The 20665-nt window shown below is 42.7% G+C and overlaps 1 protein-coding gene across 5 annotated transcripts in view; it reads left to right on the forward strand.

Moving 5' to 3' along the window:
* The first annotated feature begins 1538 nt into the window (after positions 1-1538).
* rnf24 (ring finger protein 24) overlaps positions 1539-20665 on the forward strand; it is a 45264-nt gene continuing 26137 nt past the window's right edge. Inside the window, exons 1-2 of one of the 5 annotated variants that reach the window (XM_088637707.1) lie at positions 1539-2159; positions 14915-15028. In XM_088637707.1, the coding sequence (XP_088493833.1) occupies positions 14952-15028 (77 nt within the window). In that variant the 5' untranslated portion in view covers positions 1539-2159; positions 14915-14951. Of the gene's footprint in view, positions 2160-11445; positions 11795-14247; positions 14350-14914; positions 15029-20665 lie in introns of those variants that run through there. The other 4 variants (XM_088637718.1, XM_088637749.1, XM_088637729.1 and 1 more) reach the window with 4 other exon arrangements.

Below are 20665 nucleotides of genomic sequence, written 5' to 3' on the forward strand. Positions count from 1 at the left end.
GTGGGATTCCTCCGGGTGCGTCTGTATCCCCCCACAGTCAAAAGACACAGCGGTAGGTTAATTGGCTTCTGGGAAAATTGTCCCTGGTGTGAGTGTGTTTGTGTCTTGCGCCCGTTGCTTGCTGGGATAGACTCCAAATTCCCCATGAAGCATGAAGCAGTTGGAAAACAGACGGATTATAATGGACAGAGAGCACTATATTACACATAGTACTTCATACTGGTTAGAGTTGGGAGCTCAGCTTGCAGTCTTCAATGGAATAAGAAAAGGTTAATTCTAGGCTGTAAAAAAAAGAGTAAATCCCACGATTTTACAAAGGAACGGTACTGCAGGGCATCCTTGGGCATCAGGGAGAAAAGAGTGAGAGAGCAGAAATACGAAGGAAACGCGTGTGATGGTGCAAAACAAAAGAAATGATGGGAATGTTTATGGAGTAAACAGAATGGGAATATAAATACGGAAATGTGCGAGAAAAATACCTGTGTGAAGTGTGGCAGGCAGCAATCTGTCAACGACTGGAGAGATTTCAAAAGCCAGAACAGAGTATACAAGTAGGTACTGAGTGCTAGGGGAATGTGTGAACGAAAACTAAAAATGACATCGACATTTACCTGATTACGAGACAAAATACTGTATATTTGAGAACAAGAGTGAACTTCCGTGTATCCAAAGTATGGAGCTGTGCAGCAGAAAGTTTGGGACTGTACAAGACGGGTGTTCAACCATAACGAAGTTAATCTTGTTCATCCTCCTATTCCATAATTTATATCAATAAAAAAGTGAGTTCTCAGTTGTAGTCTTCGCTTTCATCTTAAGGGGATCTGACCAAGATTTATTTACCCCCCCAAAAAAAAAATAAGGCGACACGGTCCTTTCACTTTTCCAGCACGCTGCATCCCTCGCATCTAGACTTTCAGTTAACAGTCTTTGAACGTGTTTTAACGGGGAAATTATCATAACATTTTGTTCACAGAAAAGGCGCGTTAATGCTTTATTCCAGTCATTCCTCAGTTTGTTAGCACCCCATTTAAAGCCTAATAAAGTGAATGAGGCAGGAGCCTACTGTACATTACCATCCGTAGTGGGACAGCAATGTTGGTACCCGTGAGCTCTTCATAACTCCAATCACACACACAGCAGCGCATCAAAACAAATGTACCAGTCACATTACAGTACTGGTCATCACTGCCGGGTTTATGCTGACGATGTTTTTAATGAATGCTTAAACGGTAAGAACATGTACAGAGTTGTCGGTAACAACATCCATCAGGGATTTCGTGGGCACAAAATACTATGTCCAGTATATAGTAATATTACAGTAAACACGATAGTTACTGATTCTGTATGGCCCGTCTGTCTGTGCACACGGGGTTACGTCAAGGCGAATGAATCCGTGCAAGCCCAAAGCAAATTTGTGCGTTTTGTGTTTCAAACCACGACTCAAACGTCTTCAGGCGAGGCTCATGTCAGTCTTCCGCCACGGCGAGAGCGCGTCGCCCCGCGTCAGCAAAGTCGCGGACAAACAAACCAACAAACACACACCCGGGCTCCGTTCAGCCCGGCGACAGCGGAGACCAGACTGCCCGTCCCCTCAGCCTCCCCACCTCCTCGTCCCCTCCTCCTCCTCCTGCGACACCCCAAGTCGCCCACACCCCTCCCCTTAAAGCTCGGCACATCAGTCCTACGCCCGCTCGGAGTCTGTCTGTGTCGGCGGCGAGCGGGCCCGGCGAGGGAGGGAGCTTTCGTGAGCTACGTGCGAGGCGGAGAGGCGACTGGAAGCGCGGCGGCGCGACTTCGCCGGCAGCTCGGATCGGCCCCCCTCGCGCTGCCAGGGCGGCCGTGCGTGGCGCGTGAGCGGCATCCCGCGCGGACACTGCTAGAGGCGTTTTGCAGCGAGAGACAAACCCCCCCCCCCCCCCCGAAAAAAAAAAAACCCAGGAGGTGAATCGCTGCGCTGCTGTTTAAACTTGCACTAACTTAGTAGTAGTGGCGGCGGAGGCTAGCGGTTCGCAAGGAGCTGAAATACGCTGCACGGGCAGCATTTGTAAGATTAAGCAGTTACGTTTGAAAGGTGCTGTAGCTCTCGACCACCCCATGCTGTATTGGTCCTGGTGTTTCGGAAGATACGTCAAGAAACGCAGGAGCCGAGATACATACTGGTAAGTTCCCCTCTTCCTCAGCCTGTTTCGGACGAATGGGCAGCGGTTCAAACCCGTGTCGCTCGGGATCACGTCAAATAAATCGACACATTTTTGCTAGGGCAAGATGATTCTCCGGGGACTTTCATTCCACTCCGTTGTTAAAAGATTTATTTTGGATTGGGGGGAGGAGATTCCGGCGAGACGTGAAGTTTCTCCTCCTGCATCTCCTAAGGGGTTAAACGTCGCATTGGTCGTGATTTCGAGATCTGACATTACTGCCAGAGGTTGTTGTAGCAACATTTATCTATTTCTGTATTGCAGGCACTTGCAGAGAACAGCACGTAATTCAGTCACTATGCAATTACTGTTAGTAGTAGTACTGCAGCTTTAGAGATGCGTGTTTCAAGGGGCGGGGGCCTTCATAGCCGGATTTGCTCAATGAACGTTTAATGGTTTGAACGTCGTTCAAAACCTTATTAAAAACACTCTTAACATGTGGTAGTGCCCCGCGCGTCTCAGTACTAAATAAGACAGTCCTGCTCAGCCTGTACATTGCTGAGATGGGGAAAATACCACAAATGTGTAAAGATAGACTGTAAGACGGATGCACCGGATCGGCAGGCTACGTATGCCCTAGTCTATTCAGGTCAAATGTGCTGAGGGGAGACCAGTGCTACAATTTCAAATGACGTAACGGCTCGGAAAGCCTTGGCAGCAGGGCACAGCTCGCTTAGGAACCCAGAGGGGCGAAAAGTCTCGTAGTCCGGTTGTCTTTTTCTCTGAAATTCCCGCGCCGACCGATTTGCAGGGGTGTCTCTCGGGCTGAGCAGACAGGCGCTCGCTCGCCCGCCGCGCGGGGCTGGAGCGGGCACTCCGGCGCGCTCGCGCCCGGGCCGCGGGCTCGCTCCGAATGTTCTCGACGGCCGGCCGGCCGGGTTCCGGAGTGGGACGTCAGAGCTGCGCATAGGCGTCGTCGCCCCCCCAGTTTTTTTTTTGTTTCTTGCTGGTGGCGACTTGTATCCCTCCCTCACGGCACTAGTCGCGGGCTGTGTGAGGGAGAGCCCAAATCTGGTGGCGATAACAAGTCAGACCCTGTTGGGGTGGGGGCGAACTCGAACTCGCGTGTTTTTTTGGTGGAGTGGGGGCTCCCGAAATGAACGCCCCCTTGACCGTCCTCCCCTCCCGGCAGCTCTAAACGAGCTCATCCCGTCTGTTATTGCTCGGAGAAATCTGTGCCGCAAAACGACGACCACGTCACCGTTTGCAATATATAAATACAGTGGGCTGCAGCGGTGCACGAAGAGTTAAACGAAGGCCGGATTGCCTGTTCCTCTCATTACGGTGTTGAAGTTATTTGTAAGCACCACGGCCTGGGCAGCGATGACTGATCTGCGGTTACGCTGCAGTGCATTAATAAAATACTTTGAATATTCACTCCGTTGTTGGAACTGTGCTTATTTCATCAGAAAACCATGATTTGTTTTTTCTACTTTACTTTCCTCTTCAGGTGAAACTATTTTGGTTGTGTTATTTAAAACAAACGTTTTTGGCACTTGAAAGATGGGGAAAAATGGCACTGAATTAATTCTTACCGCCATGCGCACTTTGCCTTACAGTGCCCTTACAGATAGGGTAAATATAGCCATACCTGTATATACACTAGACAAGCCCTTGTTTGCTTTTTAGATATAAGTACAACCAGTGCATTCACGAGTTTCTTCAAGAAAAATGTTAAAAGTAGGCCTGCATAATGCCTTATTCATTAATGTTTTAATACATATACGTTAACGCAAGCCTTTAAACCTTAACTTTGATGGATGTAATGTGAAGTTACAGTAGCATTAATGTTTCACATGGCCGTACACGCCTGTGAAGAACTCTGATGAATTACACTCCCAAGGTGTGAAATTGAGATGAGTCTTTCCAGAAAATGGACAACTGGTTAGGTGGGTAGTCTGAGCCTCTGTTGTGTTGAATTCATTATTAATAATGGGATGTACTGTGCTCTCGGACCTAATGGGACTGGGGAAGATGTTGATGTAATTTTCCTTTAATGAAGTGTTGACAGTGTGGTGCATTACAGTACATAAAAGAGCCCGAAGCCAGAATTAATTTCCCTGCTGTTATCTGTGGTCGTCTGCTAGTTCTATTCATTCCATTTAATCCTTTCCTAGAAGCAGAAAATGGAAAAGGAATGAGTTCCCAACTAGAGGTAATCAAAATTTACAATTACATTATGCACAGTGGAAGGCTCTCTTAATCCCTTCAAGACCTGCTATTAAAGAGCAATCAGGGGCTTGTTACTGTGCAGATTATTGAAAAAGATGTCATTGTGGTTCACTGCTTACGGACTGGCATTGTTTTAATAACTGCTGAAACGAATATCCACCTGCTTATAAACGAGCAGAACACCCATTTCCTCTCAATCAAGTCTTCAGATCCAAGCTTGTGTTTGTACAGTACAGTAGGTTACGGAATGAGTTAGATGTTTTAATCAAATTATGCAATTTTCTTCAGTTAAAATGCTTGTAATTTTGCTCCAGAGAAGGAAATTGCAAAGGCAAATTGCTCAAGGGAAGACAAGGTCTGCAGTGTATTAACAGTTGTTTGTAAACGTTGGATATCTGAAGCTCGTTTCAAGCCCAAAGCCGTTTTGCTCCATAAAGGAACATAATTTTACTGTTCTTCACACAGTCTGTGAACAAGTGCAAAACAGTACAGTAAAATTAACAAGACGTTGCATCTTTGATACATCAAATGTAGATTACTTAATAAGCAGATAGTCCCGTGTTACAGAACAGCTTTATAAAATACTGCAGATTTCAACCACAGCCCCCGTTAAGAAAGCTGAGACTCATTTTCCTTTGCTTACAGAATACTTGCAGCACGTCAGGATGACTCAGGCTAGTAGTGCATTTTCATCCCTATCAAAGTTCTAAACTAACGCCAGGATGTGCAAATAAGAGAAACTCATTACCGACACCGTTCGCCTCATGGCATAAGAACATAAGCAGGAGAGCCTTCGGCCCGTCTAGCCTGTTTGACACTTAGGAGCTAATTGATGGATGGTATCGGTTTCAGCAACATGGTTGGGTGGCTTGTGTCATGCTTCCAGAATTCCCTGGGTAAAGAAGTACCTCCTGATCGTGGCTTTCAGTGTACAGTACTTCTCCAGAGTTTCAGTCTGTGTCCCCTGTTTCATGTTTCTCCCTTGATTCTGAAGATGTTCCCTGAGTTGATGTTGTCACTGTCTTTGAGGCGTTTTGAGTAGTTGGATCGGCTGCCCTGCTTTCCAGGACAGCGGTCTTTAGTCTTCTGTTGTTCCAGGTTAAAAAAGATTCAGGTCTCCCAAGCTGTCAGTGCAGTATGGGGCTGCAGTTTACAGACTAGTGTGAATTGTATTTCAGCAGCCAGAGGTAGACAGTGCCTCTGATGCTCTTTGAAACATTCACCCAAAAAGTTAAGAATAAATGAAAAGTTGCAACTGAGAGGAGGCCATTTGGGTTGTCTTTCTATATGAGTGTCTCTGGTAGCATTTTAAATTGGTTTTAATGGACCATTCCTTAAAACATTAATGATTATACAGTAAGTGCAGCTCTTCAAGGTCTTGCATTTGCAGCACCTAATGAGACACCTCAGTACACATAGTTGTGCTGAATCTGGTACAAACTATAATCACTCAGTGTAATAGAAACGTGTGTGGTGGGTCCATGTGATAAATATCTACTGTTGCACAATAGGGGTTTTCCAGGTTTGCAGCGCCCAGTACAGTACAGTACAGTACAGTGTGGTGCGTCTTGTCATCGCTGTGCTTTGCTGTGAGCACCTCTTTGGTGTCTGTATAATGTCCTAATTCGTTAAAATTGCTGCTTGGATAGCATCTTATGTGTGAAGCACAGTTTATCTTTTACTATAGGTGATTTATCTATAATAGCTGTGACGTGTGAGGATGGATGTGTTTTATTCCAAAATTAATCTCTGCAGTCCACAGGACAGCTCTGTATCTAGGTGTTTGCACTGTGGGATGCAACATGTCAATCAAGACTGTGTGACTACTTTACAGAGGCTGTGTGCATGAAGATGCCAAGTGCATCAATCTGCTTTGACAAAATCGGAATTTGCTCTGAACAGCTACATGTTGTTAGCGTATATTTTTCTTTGACATTATGCTCTACCACATGAAAAATAGCATAGGCCTCATTCAAGGCCTGCAAAGGTATTAACTGCTGTATTGTTCTTGGCTATATTTGTTTTTCAAAAGCTCTGAAATGTCAGAAAGTTACAGGTCCAGGTTTATTAAATTTAAGATTATCCTGTCAGGTATTTTACTGGCGTCCATTTGAGCATCCCAAAATTCCCTGTACTGCTTTTGTTTTTGTGCTGCTGTACACTGGCCTGCAGAAGAAATGTGGAATAAATACGGTAATTTGGCGTCGTCTTTGGTCCATGCAGCGACCAGAGCTTCATTCAGTGACTTTTGAGGAGGAGGGTTCTCCAGTTTCGCTCTTAGTAGGGGCATCTTGGACGGAGTGAGAAAAATGCTTTTCTGGCAGCTTGTTCCATCTCCCCCTAATCTTGCGTCACTGTGTTTTTCCAAACCACACAAACCAAGAGAGAGGTGTGGGCGTTGAGCATTCCCTGGGGTACCCCCTTGACCGATTTCGTCCTTCCCAGATATATTTCTTTCCGAGAGGGCGAATGATTGGTCACAAAGTTGTTTTTTTAACCAGGGAGGCTGCCATTCCCTCTCGTGTGGAGTTTAACAGGACACTGTGCGCGCTTGTGCTCCTGTTTTCAAGACTGTTATCTATCCTGTCCTGGAGTTCTTTTACATACTTTGATAAAGGCACGGTGTTTATTGTGTTTATTTGTCAGATACAGTGTTAGTGCTGTCGAGGTCATGATGTGTTGGATATCTGGAATGAAATATCGTTTTTAATGCTGCCCCTGGATTCATGCTCATACGGTGAAATGAGGCGGAAACACAACCTTTCTCTGTGTTGCTTTTTGTACTGTTTTGAAATATAAAACTCCGCAAGATCAAAGAGCCCCTGCTCATTTTGTACTGTGTACGTTGGATTGTGTACCTACACATCTTACCTTCTGAATTATGGAATCTATCAATTTTGTGGGTGGAACATATTAATCCAGTTGTGCTGTAATCTCTCAGGGGCCTTATTTGAAAGCAGAATTATTTTTCCAATGAAAATTGTTGTTGCTTTAGCTTTCTGTGCTTTCTGCACAGGATGTCCAAGCACTTACTATATTGATTAACAAAAGTTGGGGAACACAGTGAAAGTACCTGTTTCCCTTGACCTGAATTGCACATTTTTAACTAGATAAACGTGTCATAATGAAAATTATTTGTGCACCTTTTTGTGTTGTAGCAGTGGCACTGCTGTCTTGGAAAGAGGAGATGAAGGGGTTAAGACGGAACCTTAGCTGAATATTTATCCTGGGATTAAATGTTACAGGCAGCAGCTGTGCTTGTCAGTTGCTTGCTAGTTTCCAGGGGGGTGCTTGCTGATGTGTGTGCCATCTTGTGTTACTCCTTCAAAGTCGTCAAGAAGCAGGAAACTGGGGGGGGGGACTTGAACCCCAGCCAGATCCAGGCATTGAAAGGTCAACCGCGAGGAGCGAATGGGCTGGGAGTGTGGGCCTGCCGTTTTCACAGGGCATCGGGATATTCGAAACGGATTATTAATGTGGACGTGTTCGAGGTGGGAGAGCGGGCTGGTCGTGACGCCCGTGTCGTCGCCTGTCCGCTTGCTGGCCATCACAGGAGGCCGGTTCTTTGCACTTGCAGGAAAAAGAGATGCACTCGCCTCATTCCTGATTAGCGAAGGCAAAGGGGATTAATTAATTATCGGATCAATGCAATTACTTTGATTAGAGGGAGATTAAATAAATCAGCTTTGCACTGCATATATCGTTTCTCTATTGCATCTCACATACTGTACAACTTTAAGGGTATACATCTGACATGAATCTGAAAGACTGACTATGATGTGGTCTGTGTAGTCCCTTGTTCGTGATATAACTTATAACAGTTCCAGGCCAGAGGCAGTTAGGAATCCAGTTTTGCCAGCAGGAATGCAGATCTTTGAACCCGTAATTGCTCACAGTGGTTCCAGTGAAAAGCCGGGGGCAAATCAGGCAAGAAATGAGTTCTGGGACTACTGTGTTTCACGTCTCCTGCCGGGAGTTTGACTGGGAAGAGAACGCTTTTTGAAATTTTAAATGAAGGAGACAAAGAGTGGCAGGAAAGGTTATTGTTGTGATCAGTCGGACAAGCTAGCGAATAAACCAAGGTTTTACCGTTTGCTGTGCTTCGGTGTAGGAGAACTCTTATGCTCGACAGTGGGGACATACACATGCGCGTGAAATAAGTAGGACCTCAGTTTAACTTCGTGCCCAAAGAAAGGTGCCTCCTACAGCACAGCGTTGCCTGTCATGATGGGGGAACATTGGCTCTGGAGATTTGAGTAACTGCGTCCCTATGAAGCAGTAGATCATCAGTGACTCCTGTGGTGCTATCTGTGAGGGTGGGGCCGCGCTGCCTGAGACGTGTGAAATGTTTTGACGTGGGCGGCTCGGAGGGCTCGGCCTGCACTTCCTCGTTCTCCTCTGTGAGCCGGATGGTAGCCTGTTAGCCGAGATGGGAAGAACAACTTGCGGCTGGATATCCCATCTCGGGTGGGCGTAACGCAAATCATTGTTTTTAAACGGATTTCGGTTACTGCTCTCAGTCTGATCAGGCACTTAAGGTTACGGTTTGTTATCCTTCTGTCCGTGTTCTGGGAGTTGTATTCAGCTCAGGGTCGCGGGGGAGCCAGAGGCTGTCCCAGCAAGCAGCGGGTGCAAGGCAGGGTACGCCCTGGGTGGGACGCCAGTCCCTTACAGAGAGGTGTACACACTCGCAACGGGGTCAGTTTTCCCCAAAGCCAGTTGACCTGTATGTTTTCAGACTGCGTGAGGAAACCTACGCGAACATGGAGAGAACGTACAAACTCCACACAGATAGCACTCCCAGGAATTGGACCCAGGGCCCCGGCACTGTGCGGCAGCAATGCTATCCACTGTGCCGCTTACCACCCCAGTCTGTCATCATGAGTGTTATGTCCAATTTTATTTTAATGTCTGTGGTGCCCGATGCATGTTTCTCAGTCTAGAACTCGGCTTACAGCATGATTTCGGGTGTGATTCAGTCTCATCATTTTGTAGCATTCAGTGAAATCTACCCATTCTTGGTGCAGGTGCAGCAGTGTGCAGGTGTGGCAGTGTACATTGCGAAATTAAATAGATTGTGTCGTGAGAGTCACATAGCCTCTTTCACCTTGAGGCAGGGGAGCTTCAGAAATGTATACACCTATGACTCTCTCTACTCTTGAAGGACTATGTCTCTGTGCTCTCCCGGTACCATCCTAATACAAGCCCGTTACAGTATATTAAAGAATTAAATGTGTTTAAGTGCAGGGGTGTAACGTTTGGCTTAGGATGTGTCCTGAAGTGCTCATTAAAACTATTCTTTGTCATGCAGTAAACAAACTGTGCTGTAACTTCAAAGGTTTTGTTACAGTAAATACCGAAATGTCTCACTTTTAGTAGCTTAGCGCCTCCTAATTTTAAATCTTACTTGTGCAAGTTAATCCTGGGAAGATGCTGTTTCTGTCAAACGATGTCGATTGCATGACATTTACCCTAGTTTTTAAGATAACAGACATACTGTAACAAAATGACATTCTCCTTTGTCAACTTCTCTTATCAAAGAAAAGTTCTTTGAAAAATAAAGATCGAACTCAAAATTACCGGCAACCACAAAATTATATTTTTTTTTATTTGAGCTTACAGACATTGGAGCATTGCTGTTCAATTGCAATGTAACTCCTAATGTAGAAAGAACATCAGGAATGAGATTTGAGCCTAGGTCTCAAGAAGAGATGAAGTCTAAGAGTACAAACAGTTTTAATGCCAAGTCAAAATATGAATTAATAAGGTGAATAAATGTAGTACCATTTCCTAGACATACACAGTAAATAACGCGTTATGAGTAACATGGAAAGCATTCCCTAAGCAAAGGATTGTGCAGTTTTGTGCAGTCCTTTCTTAGAGATTACTCTGCCTGTTAATAATGAAAGCACTGTGTAACAGACATAGAGCTTTGTTGTTCATTTACCATGTAACTTACTAATGTGGGTTTTTCCTCTTAGAAGAGTGCAGTAGTAAAGAGACAAGACTACACAAAAAACCGCATTAATTTACAGTCCACTTTTCTGCATGGGTCTGAAAATTTAATGGCATGAATGAGCTGAGAGAGTACGGCATGCTTTATCATCACCTGGAGATCTTAAAACGGATTCTTGCAGAAGACAAAAGAGTCAACCATCTTAACTTTTTATTGAAATTGAATAACAGCATTGCCAAGCCCCTAAGAGTTCTCACTAACTGGCAGTGTAAGAGTGACTGTGAAACTTTAAAGAAAAAAAATAAGGGTAGAAGTTTAAAAAGCCTTAGGCTCACAGCCATTAAGCCATTAGATAGCAGGGAGCTAAGTCAAGCTTCTACTACTTGATGATACTGAAGACCAGTTTTTGTATTGCACACAACATTGGGTATTTCACACAATTTAATGAAATATACTATGTGCAGTTCATTACAGATATTACAGTTCTAGAACAATAAAATACCACACTCATGTTCTTTGCTCATGTGTTTGCAGTAAGCACCTGACTGCGCATTGTAAATTGTACAGAAGCAATCACATGAAAGCAGGGTCTTCTGTTTTAAACTTAAGTTGCCTTGTATGTGATGTTTTATTACTGCTAGTTTGAAGGGCTTCCCCTTTGATCTTCCTTGAAAGAGGCAGTCACATCACTCGTGATGGGAGATGACTGGCAGTCATTCCTTTTTACAACACACTCCTGGATGCTCACATGTGCAGGGTTTAAATAAAGCACCAGACTTGCAGTTAGAGAGCTCCTCTTCCTGAGGAAGTTTTCATAGGTCTTTTTTTGCCTGGCGGTAAGTGAATATAAAAGCTGTTTCTCCAGAAAGGGTATTGCCTGTACCCTGATAGTACTGGAGCTGTTGAGACCTGCACCTTCTGTATGGTATAGGCTTGTTGAAGACATTTGAGGAAAGACTGCTGAACTGCTCTTACTGTATCTTCCTTTGCAGTTTCTTCTGTGCCAAGGCTTGTGGCTTGTCATGTGTTTGGGATGTTTGGGAGTCCAGTCCCAGCATGCTCAGTTGACAGTAGGGAGTCACGAGGATCACCACAGTGGCCTCAGCATTCTCAGAAGCCCAAAGGAGAAACGCTCTCCCGTGAGAGAGCCAGCCCTTTTCTTCCAGGGCAGTCTCGGGCTCTCCGCTAGGCTCAGCAGCAGCACTAGGGCACCAGTGTATCTTTAGTCAGGGTTGAATTATGCTGTAGCACTAAGGTGTTGAAAATCAGGCTGGGGGATCAAAGGTAGACCAGGACTCGTGGGAGCAGAGAAGATACCCTTCTGGCCACTGGCAGGATCCTGGAACCTGCTGAAGACTCTACCTGCTGCAGATCAGACCCCACAGGGCTACAGAGAGGAGCTGTGTGCCCTTGAGCGTGTGCGAGTCCTCTCTGATGAAATGTTGACAGTTTTAGATCATTTTGATGAGTAAGTCCCTTGATCATTGTTGTTGCTCAGAGGATACTGCAACATGCTTGGACAAGAAGGTGGACTTTTTAGCTATGACCGAATCACTTCAGTTTCATTTTTTCATTTATTTTTTGCTGTATCGTTAGGATTCTTCAAAAGTACAACCATTCCAGGTAGTTACCTGGAAAAAATGCGCTAGATGGGCTGATGAGCATTTCTTTGTTTTACTGTAAACATGATGGTCAACGACATAGTCTGAGAGACACAGCCAACAACAAGTCTTCTTTTGGTTTTTAAATTTCCCAGTTTATCAAAATAGTTTTTTTCAAGTAGAAGTTAAATTATTAACTCAGTGACCCCTGTTGCCATGTTTTCAGGTTTGACATTGACATTTCACATTTGTGAAACATAGTTTGTACCTAATTTTGAATAATAAATAAAGCTTAATGACATGGCTTCAGAACTTTAAAACTTTTGTGTGGTTAGTAACATGTAAAGTTCCTGTCACCTTCTGACTAATGTGTGCTTCTTGATAAGGAAAAGGAAATTATTTGTTAGGTTAAGATTGTGCAGTGAGACTGAAAATGACTTTGGACCGTCTGGTGCAGTTTGTCGTGTTTGCATAGTCGGGGATAGCCTATGTTATTACAGGGGTAGTTTGTACACTCCAGCAATTCTGGGACAGCTAGTGCAGCTAGCCATGAGTAAATACTGTCTTAGGAATGGGAGGGGATGTTCTGACCTTCATTCTGTCCACATGGAAATCTATCTTGTTCATTACTGGTGACAATGCCATGTTGTTTGTTTTGAGTCATGGGCTAATAACTATAAAACTGCATTCCTCAAAACAGAGTTACATTCCTTTTTTTTCTGCGGGCTTGGTTATTTTGTCACTCTGTCCATATCTCCCCACTTCCCCTCTCATGTAAAAATTCACACAGAAAAACACCCGCATCCAAACAGACAGGCGTAAGTATAAACACGAGCTGTGATGTTTTCAAACACTGCTGCAGTGATTTTCATTTGTCAGCAGAAAATGAAACTTGCTCAGAAGGTTCGTTGACAGTCGTCCAGGGTGAGAGTATTCTCATCCACTGTCACACATTACAGCATCTTAAAGGGACTTCTGACAAAGAAAGCGATACAGTTTTTGTCTTTGCGCGAGAGGGAATCTAACCAGTTTTAATTTCACTCTTTAGGTATTCTGTTGTGGTTCATTTTTTCCAAAACGGAAGAAACCGCTTTTGTGAAGCGAGACCCTTTTGAATGTGTATTTCAAACCGAAACACTGGCTGCATTTTCCCAGACTGGCCCTGTGTTGTTCCAAGTTGGAACGACAAAAACGGGCACAGACTTCGGACGTTCAGGCTGAGTGGCAATAGTGTAATCATATTTGTCATATCTGAGAGCAGAGGACTCGTGCTGCTGATTTAGATAACTGTACTGGGTCTAAATTGTAATATGAGCTGAAAATTTAGGGTGCATCCCCTCATAAATGACACAGCCAATTCTATGTACGTTATGCATTCTGCTATTAATTGAAGAAAAGCACATGCTGAGTAAAAAAGACCACTGTAAAAATTAGGCGTTAAGAATTAAGAGGTTCTGAATTTACAATATTGCCTCTTTATGCATTGTGGGTTTTTTTTTTAAATGCTGTAGTTAAAACTGAGGATGCCTCTTTGAATTCTGATTTTTGGTTATCAGGGTCTTGGGGGTTACAGCTGTTTTGGCCTTTATCATGTGTCAAGTAGAACTTTTAAGAAGCCAGGCTGTCAGTGCTTCATGACAGGCTCTCATGTTTCAGTTTGCACTGGACTTTGTGTTCTGGTTTGCGATTTGTTGTCATTCAGAACCATTTTCACAGTTTTCCACTTTTCCGTCAGCCCGTTTTGAAACATAATGACAAAAAAGTATGTCAAGAGACTTGGTAATGCGTTAGTAGATTAATAAAGCTGAAGAATACCAAAAAAAAACAAGAGAAAAGCAAGCTGTGTAATTGAATATTGGAGCATGGACAGCTCTGGCCTCTGGAAAACATGCAAAATGATCTCCAGTTGGATGCCGGTCAGAGGCTTCTAGGTTACAGATGAGAGGCCCTTACTGATACTACAGTTAATGCTTCATAATCTCCAATCAGTGCTTCCTTTACAAACACCACAAGCACCACAGGTTCACCTAGAGTTCAGAGACCATGCAGGCAGAAATACAGAGGGGGATTTCAATGGGCTGAGAGAGACGAGCATCAATGCGGATTAAAGACAGCTGGGATGCAGCAGTGCGCTGTGTTAGTGCTAGGCTGATGAATAGTCAGTGAGCCTTAACTAGTCATGATTTTTAAGTTTGTCTTTCATCTCTTTTAATGTTACAATTAAGGCTTTATCTTAAGATCAGATGCGTACCTGATGGGATTTATATTTCTGACTGATTCTTTCTTTAGGTAACTATTTGTCAACAGATGAATTTGCATATGCCTGTTTAACTCTTGGCAATTGTGTACTACTCTGTTTTTAGAGTTAATTTATTTTTTCATTAACAAGAAACAGGAATTATGCAGTCTGTCAGCAGCTGTGGTAGGTGCCTGATGAACAATTTACATGTATTTATACGCAAAACAGACAAAATAGTTATTTTGTGTCTTGCACTGGGCTCAGATCATGAAGGGAAATGTCTATCCTAGTGAAAAAACAAACAGTATACCAATAATGCAACATGTTCATCGTGGTCTTATAGTTGTTGTTTTTCTTACATCAGTGCCGTTTGTTTGTGTGGTAGAAGAAACAAGTTTGCACACAAGAGAAAACCAGGCTAGGGCATTCTTCATTGGTGGTGGTGGTGGAGGGGAGTCCCCATTACCTGTAAAGCGCTTTGAGTGGAGTGTCCAGAAAAAGCGCTATATAAGTTTAAACTATTATTATTATTATTATTATTATTATCATTATTATTATTATTATTATGTGTGGTTGCTAACTAATCTGAGAATCTCATCCAGCCATTGTGGTTTGTACAGCATGGCTGGGTAGCTTGTTGCATATGATCACAACATTATATGTAAAGAAGGGCCTCCTTTGCTCAGTTTTAAATGCCCTTTTCCTCTTTAGTTTGTATCCTCTGGTTTGTGTTTCACTGTTGTTTCAGAAGTCGTCTATAAGGGAACAAGTAATAGGTTTATTCCATGCTGAAAAAAGAAGAAAGAAAACGCAACGTTTCGGCCGTGGAGCCTTCTTCAGGTGTGAAGGTGTCGTCTCTAAGGTCCATTTTACCATTACCTTTGGGGATTTTAGATACTTGAACTTGACTGTAAATTATATTGCATTTAATTTTCTTCCACACCAGTTAAGTGTTGTATGTAAACCAGTCTGCAGAGTATGACCACGTCAAGGGTGACATAGTTCCTTCGCTAGTCTACTGCCGCCTGGCAATGGATATTTATTTTCATCCTTTGTTTTTTCTTTAGACTTTGCCTGTCACTATTACTCTAATGGTTTAGTTATGAATTTTTGTAATACCAAGTAGCTTTGTTTTCTGTTATTAATAGCAGTAAAAAGTTAAGAGGGTTGACCTCCTCTTTTATTTACAATATCTTTTTAAAGGGGACCTGCAGTCCCAATTTGTCAGGCACATTTTTTTGGTAACAAAACAAAATGAGGGTATCGCAATTAAGCACAAAATCGTGAACTTTGCGAAAGTACCATATAGTCACCACTTTGCAAACCCCTCGTCTGACCATGGGCGGGAGTGTGAGTTCATGAGAATTGTCACATGAAGCTGCTCTTCCTGCTCACTAAGTACTGTAGTGACTAGTGTAATGTGTACTAGCAAATACACATTGGGGCGGAGCAGTGGCTCTGTGGCTCAGGATCTGCACCTGTGGCTGGAAGGTTGCCAGTTCAAATCCTGTGGCCAGCAGAGGAATCCTACTCTGTTGGGCCCCTGAGCAAGGCCCTTAACCCCTTAAATGGCTGACCCTGCGCTCTGACCTCAAGCTTCTCTCCCTGTCTGTGTGTCTCATGGAGAGCAAGCTGGGGTATGTGAAAAGACAAATTCCTAATGCAAGAAATTGTATATGGCCAATAAAGTGATCTTATCTTATCAAATAAGTATAGGTTATAGTACAGGTTATAAAATATAGTATTATTCACCACAGAAATGTTCCAATGTGATCTGAGTTAACAAGTAAGTAGTATTTGTCAGCAAAACTATCTCAAAATCGAGAGCAATATTCCTGTTGGATTAAAAGAGACGTTTTCAGAAGCCTGCTTGTTTGCAATATCATGCTGCTTCAACTCACTAACAATGTTGTTGCCTCATTGTAAGTTACAGAACAGGGTGCTGCACACACCTGGGAATTCCGTCTTATGCTGTGATGTAAATTTGAGGTTCTACACATACTTTTATTGTGGTTTGAAATGCACTCATTGCCGATTCTTTCTAACCACGAAATATAAAAGCTTTTGCAGTTCCCCTTTAAAGATCTCAGGGTATTGGTAATGCGTACAGTACATGTGGGTCATTGAACCAGTTCAGTTTGCAAACGCACACAGAAAAGTTGATAGTAATTTGTTATGGTGTGCTGTGTAGTGTTGTCTCTTTGCTGTTTACGGTCCTGTAAAAGGACTCATCTACATTAGCAGGTTAAATGGTAAATGAATAGCAAAGCTCTGGAGCCTGTCACACTTTCCTTTCATTATTAGCAAGGCAAAAACACCGAACAGATTAGTTTGCTTTCTGCATTAAAGGCAACGATATTTGTATGCCTAGGAAATGTTTTGTAAAGTAGGTCATCAATTACTTTGCCGCCAATAAACTTGCTTCCAACGTTTTCTGGCAGTCGTGTCAATCTGGTGAAAGTACAGTATTTACAGACAATATACTGTCCCTTTAAACATACAGTATTGAATGTAAATCAAATCAAATCAAAATCAAATCAAATCAAAGTTTATTTATCAAATGCACAACAATATGGCGTGCAGCAGTAGTTGCTGGCAATGAAATGTCTTTTTCTGCGAGCTCACAAAAATCACAAAAATTCACAAAAACACAAAAATCACAAAATTGAGGTTACATTTTTTAAATGTAATAAAACTCAGTGTGAGTAGAGCTGAATATGTGTCCATGGTGTATGCAATATATACATGTAGTGCAGTTATGCTGAATATAGTGAGAATATATCTCACTCATTTGGGGTGCAAATAATTGTACTTTGCATTAAACAAGCTGAAGTAATGTGTACCGTACTACACTTTTTCTACAGTACTGTACTTTAAATGCTTATGTGCCAAATTTCTGCATTTTTAAGTAATAACCAGCATTATTAAAAAAATATACAGTAAGCAATTTTGAGACCACCACAATGATATATACATGTATCCCTGGGGCATCACAGTTAAGGCAGATCTACTGCATTGTGTTATTTGTTTATTAATCTGGCCACAATACTTGAATGGGGTGCAAATCTGCAAAGACTTACAGAATTAGTGGAGAGAAGTCAGGGTGGCTAAGCGTGTGAGGGATACTGTGCTGGAACCTGTCTCTCCTGAATATTTCACAGCTCGGGGGTTGTGGGAGCCTGGTAAGAGCTAGCCAGGCGTGCTGTAGAAGCTGGTAGCCTGGCTTCTTTAAAGAAATAGCTGGGTGAGATCGCCCAGTCGGTACAAGGAGGCACTTCTTCACGCAAAGGGTTGTGGGAGTAAGTAACAAGCTGACCCCTGGCTTCTTTCAAGGAACGTCTGGATGAGATCCTTCGATCAGTCCCTATAGAAGAAAATGACCTGAATGACCACCTGTCATTGTTTACCTTTGTTTTAAAATTCCTATACCCCTCCCTGCCTGGGCTGTCCCGTCATACCGCGTTTTGAAAAGAGCATGCCTCAGTCTTCTGTAGAAAGCATTTAGTGTTGCTCAGTGCAGACATGGACTGCTAAGAAACATGGATTATAAAAGCAAATAATTTGCTGTAATCATTTACAAAAATGATTAATTTTAACATTCAATTACAATATGTAATATTTTCAAAGGCACAGAAACCCAACATTTTTTTCAGTTTAAGGGCAATTGTAACATCCAGTAAAATCCACAAATTACATTTACAGGAGTGGGGTGTGTGGGGTGTGAGGTGCGTGTAGTGTTTTTTAATTTGTATTTGTATTTTAATTTGTTTTAGCACTATGTTGCTGGACCTGGTATTTATTTGACAATTTCTGAGTTTGTAGTGTATTTGGTGAAAAGGTTTGTCAGTCATCAACGTATTAAACTTAATTCCAGTGTACTTAGAAACATAGTCTACATAACATAACGCACATGGGCAATAAATGACAGAAGTGACAGTGTGCTGTAGAGGAGGTACGACCCCAGTGGATTAATAATTATTATATTAAATGCTCTGAATATATTAATAATTATTATATTAACTGCTCTGAACAGCCGAGAAATAAGAAAAGTAAAGGTAGCTGCAGCACATATCTTAAGAACATTCAGCCGTCTAATCTGAATTTGTCTCATATTTACTGGAAAAGGATCTTGGAGTCGAGAAAAGAATTCATTTTAACCAGGTGTACTGCTCTTCACTTGACAGCCTCTAAACCTGCTTTGCATTTCAAAGTGATATCTGATCAGGGGATATTTATACTTATGCAGCATCTACACAGGTCTTGAGTAGTTAGTCATGTGAACGAGGGAAGGTCTTTCATTTCTCTTTTAATTACTATGGCCACAGGGCTCAAATATGGAGCACTTGGTTGTTTAGCGCCCTTGTTGTTTCACTTAATCTGGTCCTCTTAAAAACATTTGTCTCTCCTACAAAGCACACAGTGTTAAAATATTGACAAGGGGGGAATACAAACAACACATGGAGATGGAGAATAAAAAATTAAATCGGTATAATTAATTTTATGTATTTTCTTTTTTTCTAAGTTGTTAACTGGGGTGGAGCGGTGGCTCTGTGGCTCAGGATCTGCGTCTGTGGCTGGAAGGTTGCAGGTTCAAATCCTGCGGCTGGCAGAGGAATCCTACTCTGTTGGGCCCCTGAGCAAGGCCCTTCACCCCAACTGCCCCAGGGGCGCTGTGTTTAAATGGCTGACCCTGCGCTCTGACCCCAAGCTTCTCTCTCCCTGTCTGTGTGTCTCATGGAGAGCAAGCTCCAAGAAATACAAGAAATTGTATATGGCTAATAAAGTGATCTTACCTTATCTTAACTACAGATTAGTATGCCTGTATATACTGTACAGTCAATACCGCTCAGTGTTGTGAATAATTAAATGCTTACAGGCTTGTCAAATAAATATTAACATGTTGTGTCCCAGCTAGGTATTTTTTCTCCACTTAAGATGATTATAAAGACGAAAGGTGTGGAGGAAGAAAGAAGGCAAGGCAAGACAAGCTACATACTCCTGAATGGGTTGGCGTGGGCAGAGAGCGTTGGCAAGTAAGGCAGTGGAGTGTAATGTGTGCAGAAAGTTGGCCGTGGTAGTATTTTTAAATAGTGTGTGGTTCACGTCAGTGACTGTGGAGGATTGAAATGAGTTTTGACATTGCTTGTGATTCAGCTTGAGTCACACTGAAGAGATTTGAAGTAAAAAGCGCATTTATAAAGCTGTGTGAAATGGTTTGGTATTTCGGAAGGATGCCTCTTGACCAGATGGAGCCCTGATCTCCTGTCAACTGCTAAGGGCTCGGCACTACTTTAAGACTTTATTCTGAAGTGAACCTTCACTGCTTCACTGTAAGGTTCTCCCCGAACACACTGCTGAGTGTCTCCCCACGCCTCATTAGACTGGAGTCACGTGGGACCTGGAAGAGGGGTTGGGTGTCCTGAGAGGGCTGAAGGCATTGAACCCCTTGTCATGTTTTTAACCCTTTATCAGCCCCAGCTTTACTGGGGTGCAGTCAAAATCATTCTGTGTTGCAGGCAATGAAGACAGGGTAATGGTGATTTGAATTAAGAGTTATTCTTTAGATATTTTGTAAATCTGGCTTACCACTGTTTATCTGGTAGGTAGTCCAATTTTAATCTTAAAAGGTGTTGAGAATGCACAAATATATTAAGTTCATAAAGGTTTTAACAGTGATCCTCGTCATGATTGATATTGTACCTTAGAAAGAAATAACTTTTATGTGGTACAGTAAATGGCTTGTGCTAATTGTGACATGGGAATCGGTGATTTGACGTAGTAATGAATGTTTATATAAAAGCCCGTTTTAGAGATGAATATTGAATGCAAAAGCTCTCTGGTAGATGTTTGGTGTCGGTGCTAAAGATGACAAATTCAGCGTCAGACACTGACTTCTCCCAGCTCAAACCGATAAGCTGCAGTCTGATGTAATGGGGGATCACACACAGCCAGAGAAAACCCCATGCCAGCCTTGGCAGTTGCTTCACATACTGTACTTTCCCTGTTTTGAAGATCAGCCCCACAACAACAACAGCACTGCGTGTTGTATGACTTACTGTAGTGTGTTGATCTGTATTTAATCCACAAATATTTGTTGTAAGGTCCAGTCCAGCAAACGTGTCGTCCAGCCACTTTGTAAGTTTCATCTGCCTCCCAGACATAACAATTAAAGCTGCTATAATTTTTTTGTGTAATGTGCTAAATACAGAAGTAAAAAATATACTTTTAACAGCACAGTATGCTTAAAGTGCAGGGCATCGTTGTTTTATAATAGGGGAACTCTATTTTCATTAGAGTTGCTTCTGTTGTTCCCTCCAGACTGTTGTTAACAGGACAATTTTTCATCTTTTTTTTTCCATCACTTTGTTGGTGTGAATATTTCTTGTTAATATCTTGCTCTCCCCACATTGTACCAGGGCCTGAGCGGGTTTAATTTCCAGGAATATAACAGCTTCCTTTCTTAATCAGACTAGACAGATCTTAACAGATCTCGTATTTA

Source organism: Lepisosteus platostomus, chromosome 1 (genome assembly GCF_059453375.1).
Source record: "Lepisosteus platostomus isolate fLepPlt1 chromosome 1, fLepPlt1.hap1, whole genome shotgun sequence".
In the NCBI taxonomy this organism is placed as follows: domain Eukaryota; kingdom Metazoa; phylum Chordata; class Actinopteri; order Semionotiformes; family Lepisosteidae; genus Lepisosteus; species Lepisosteus platostomus.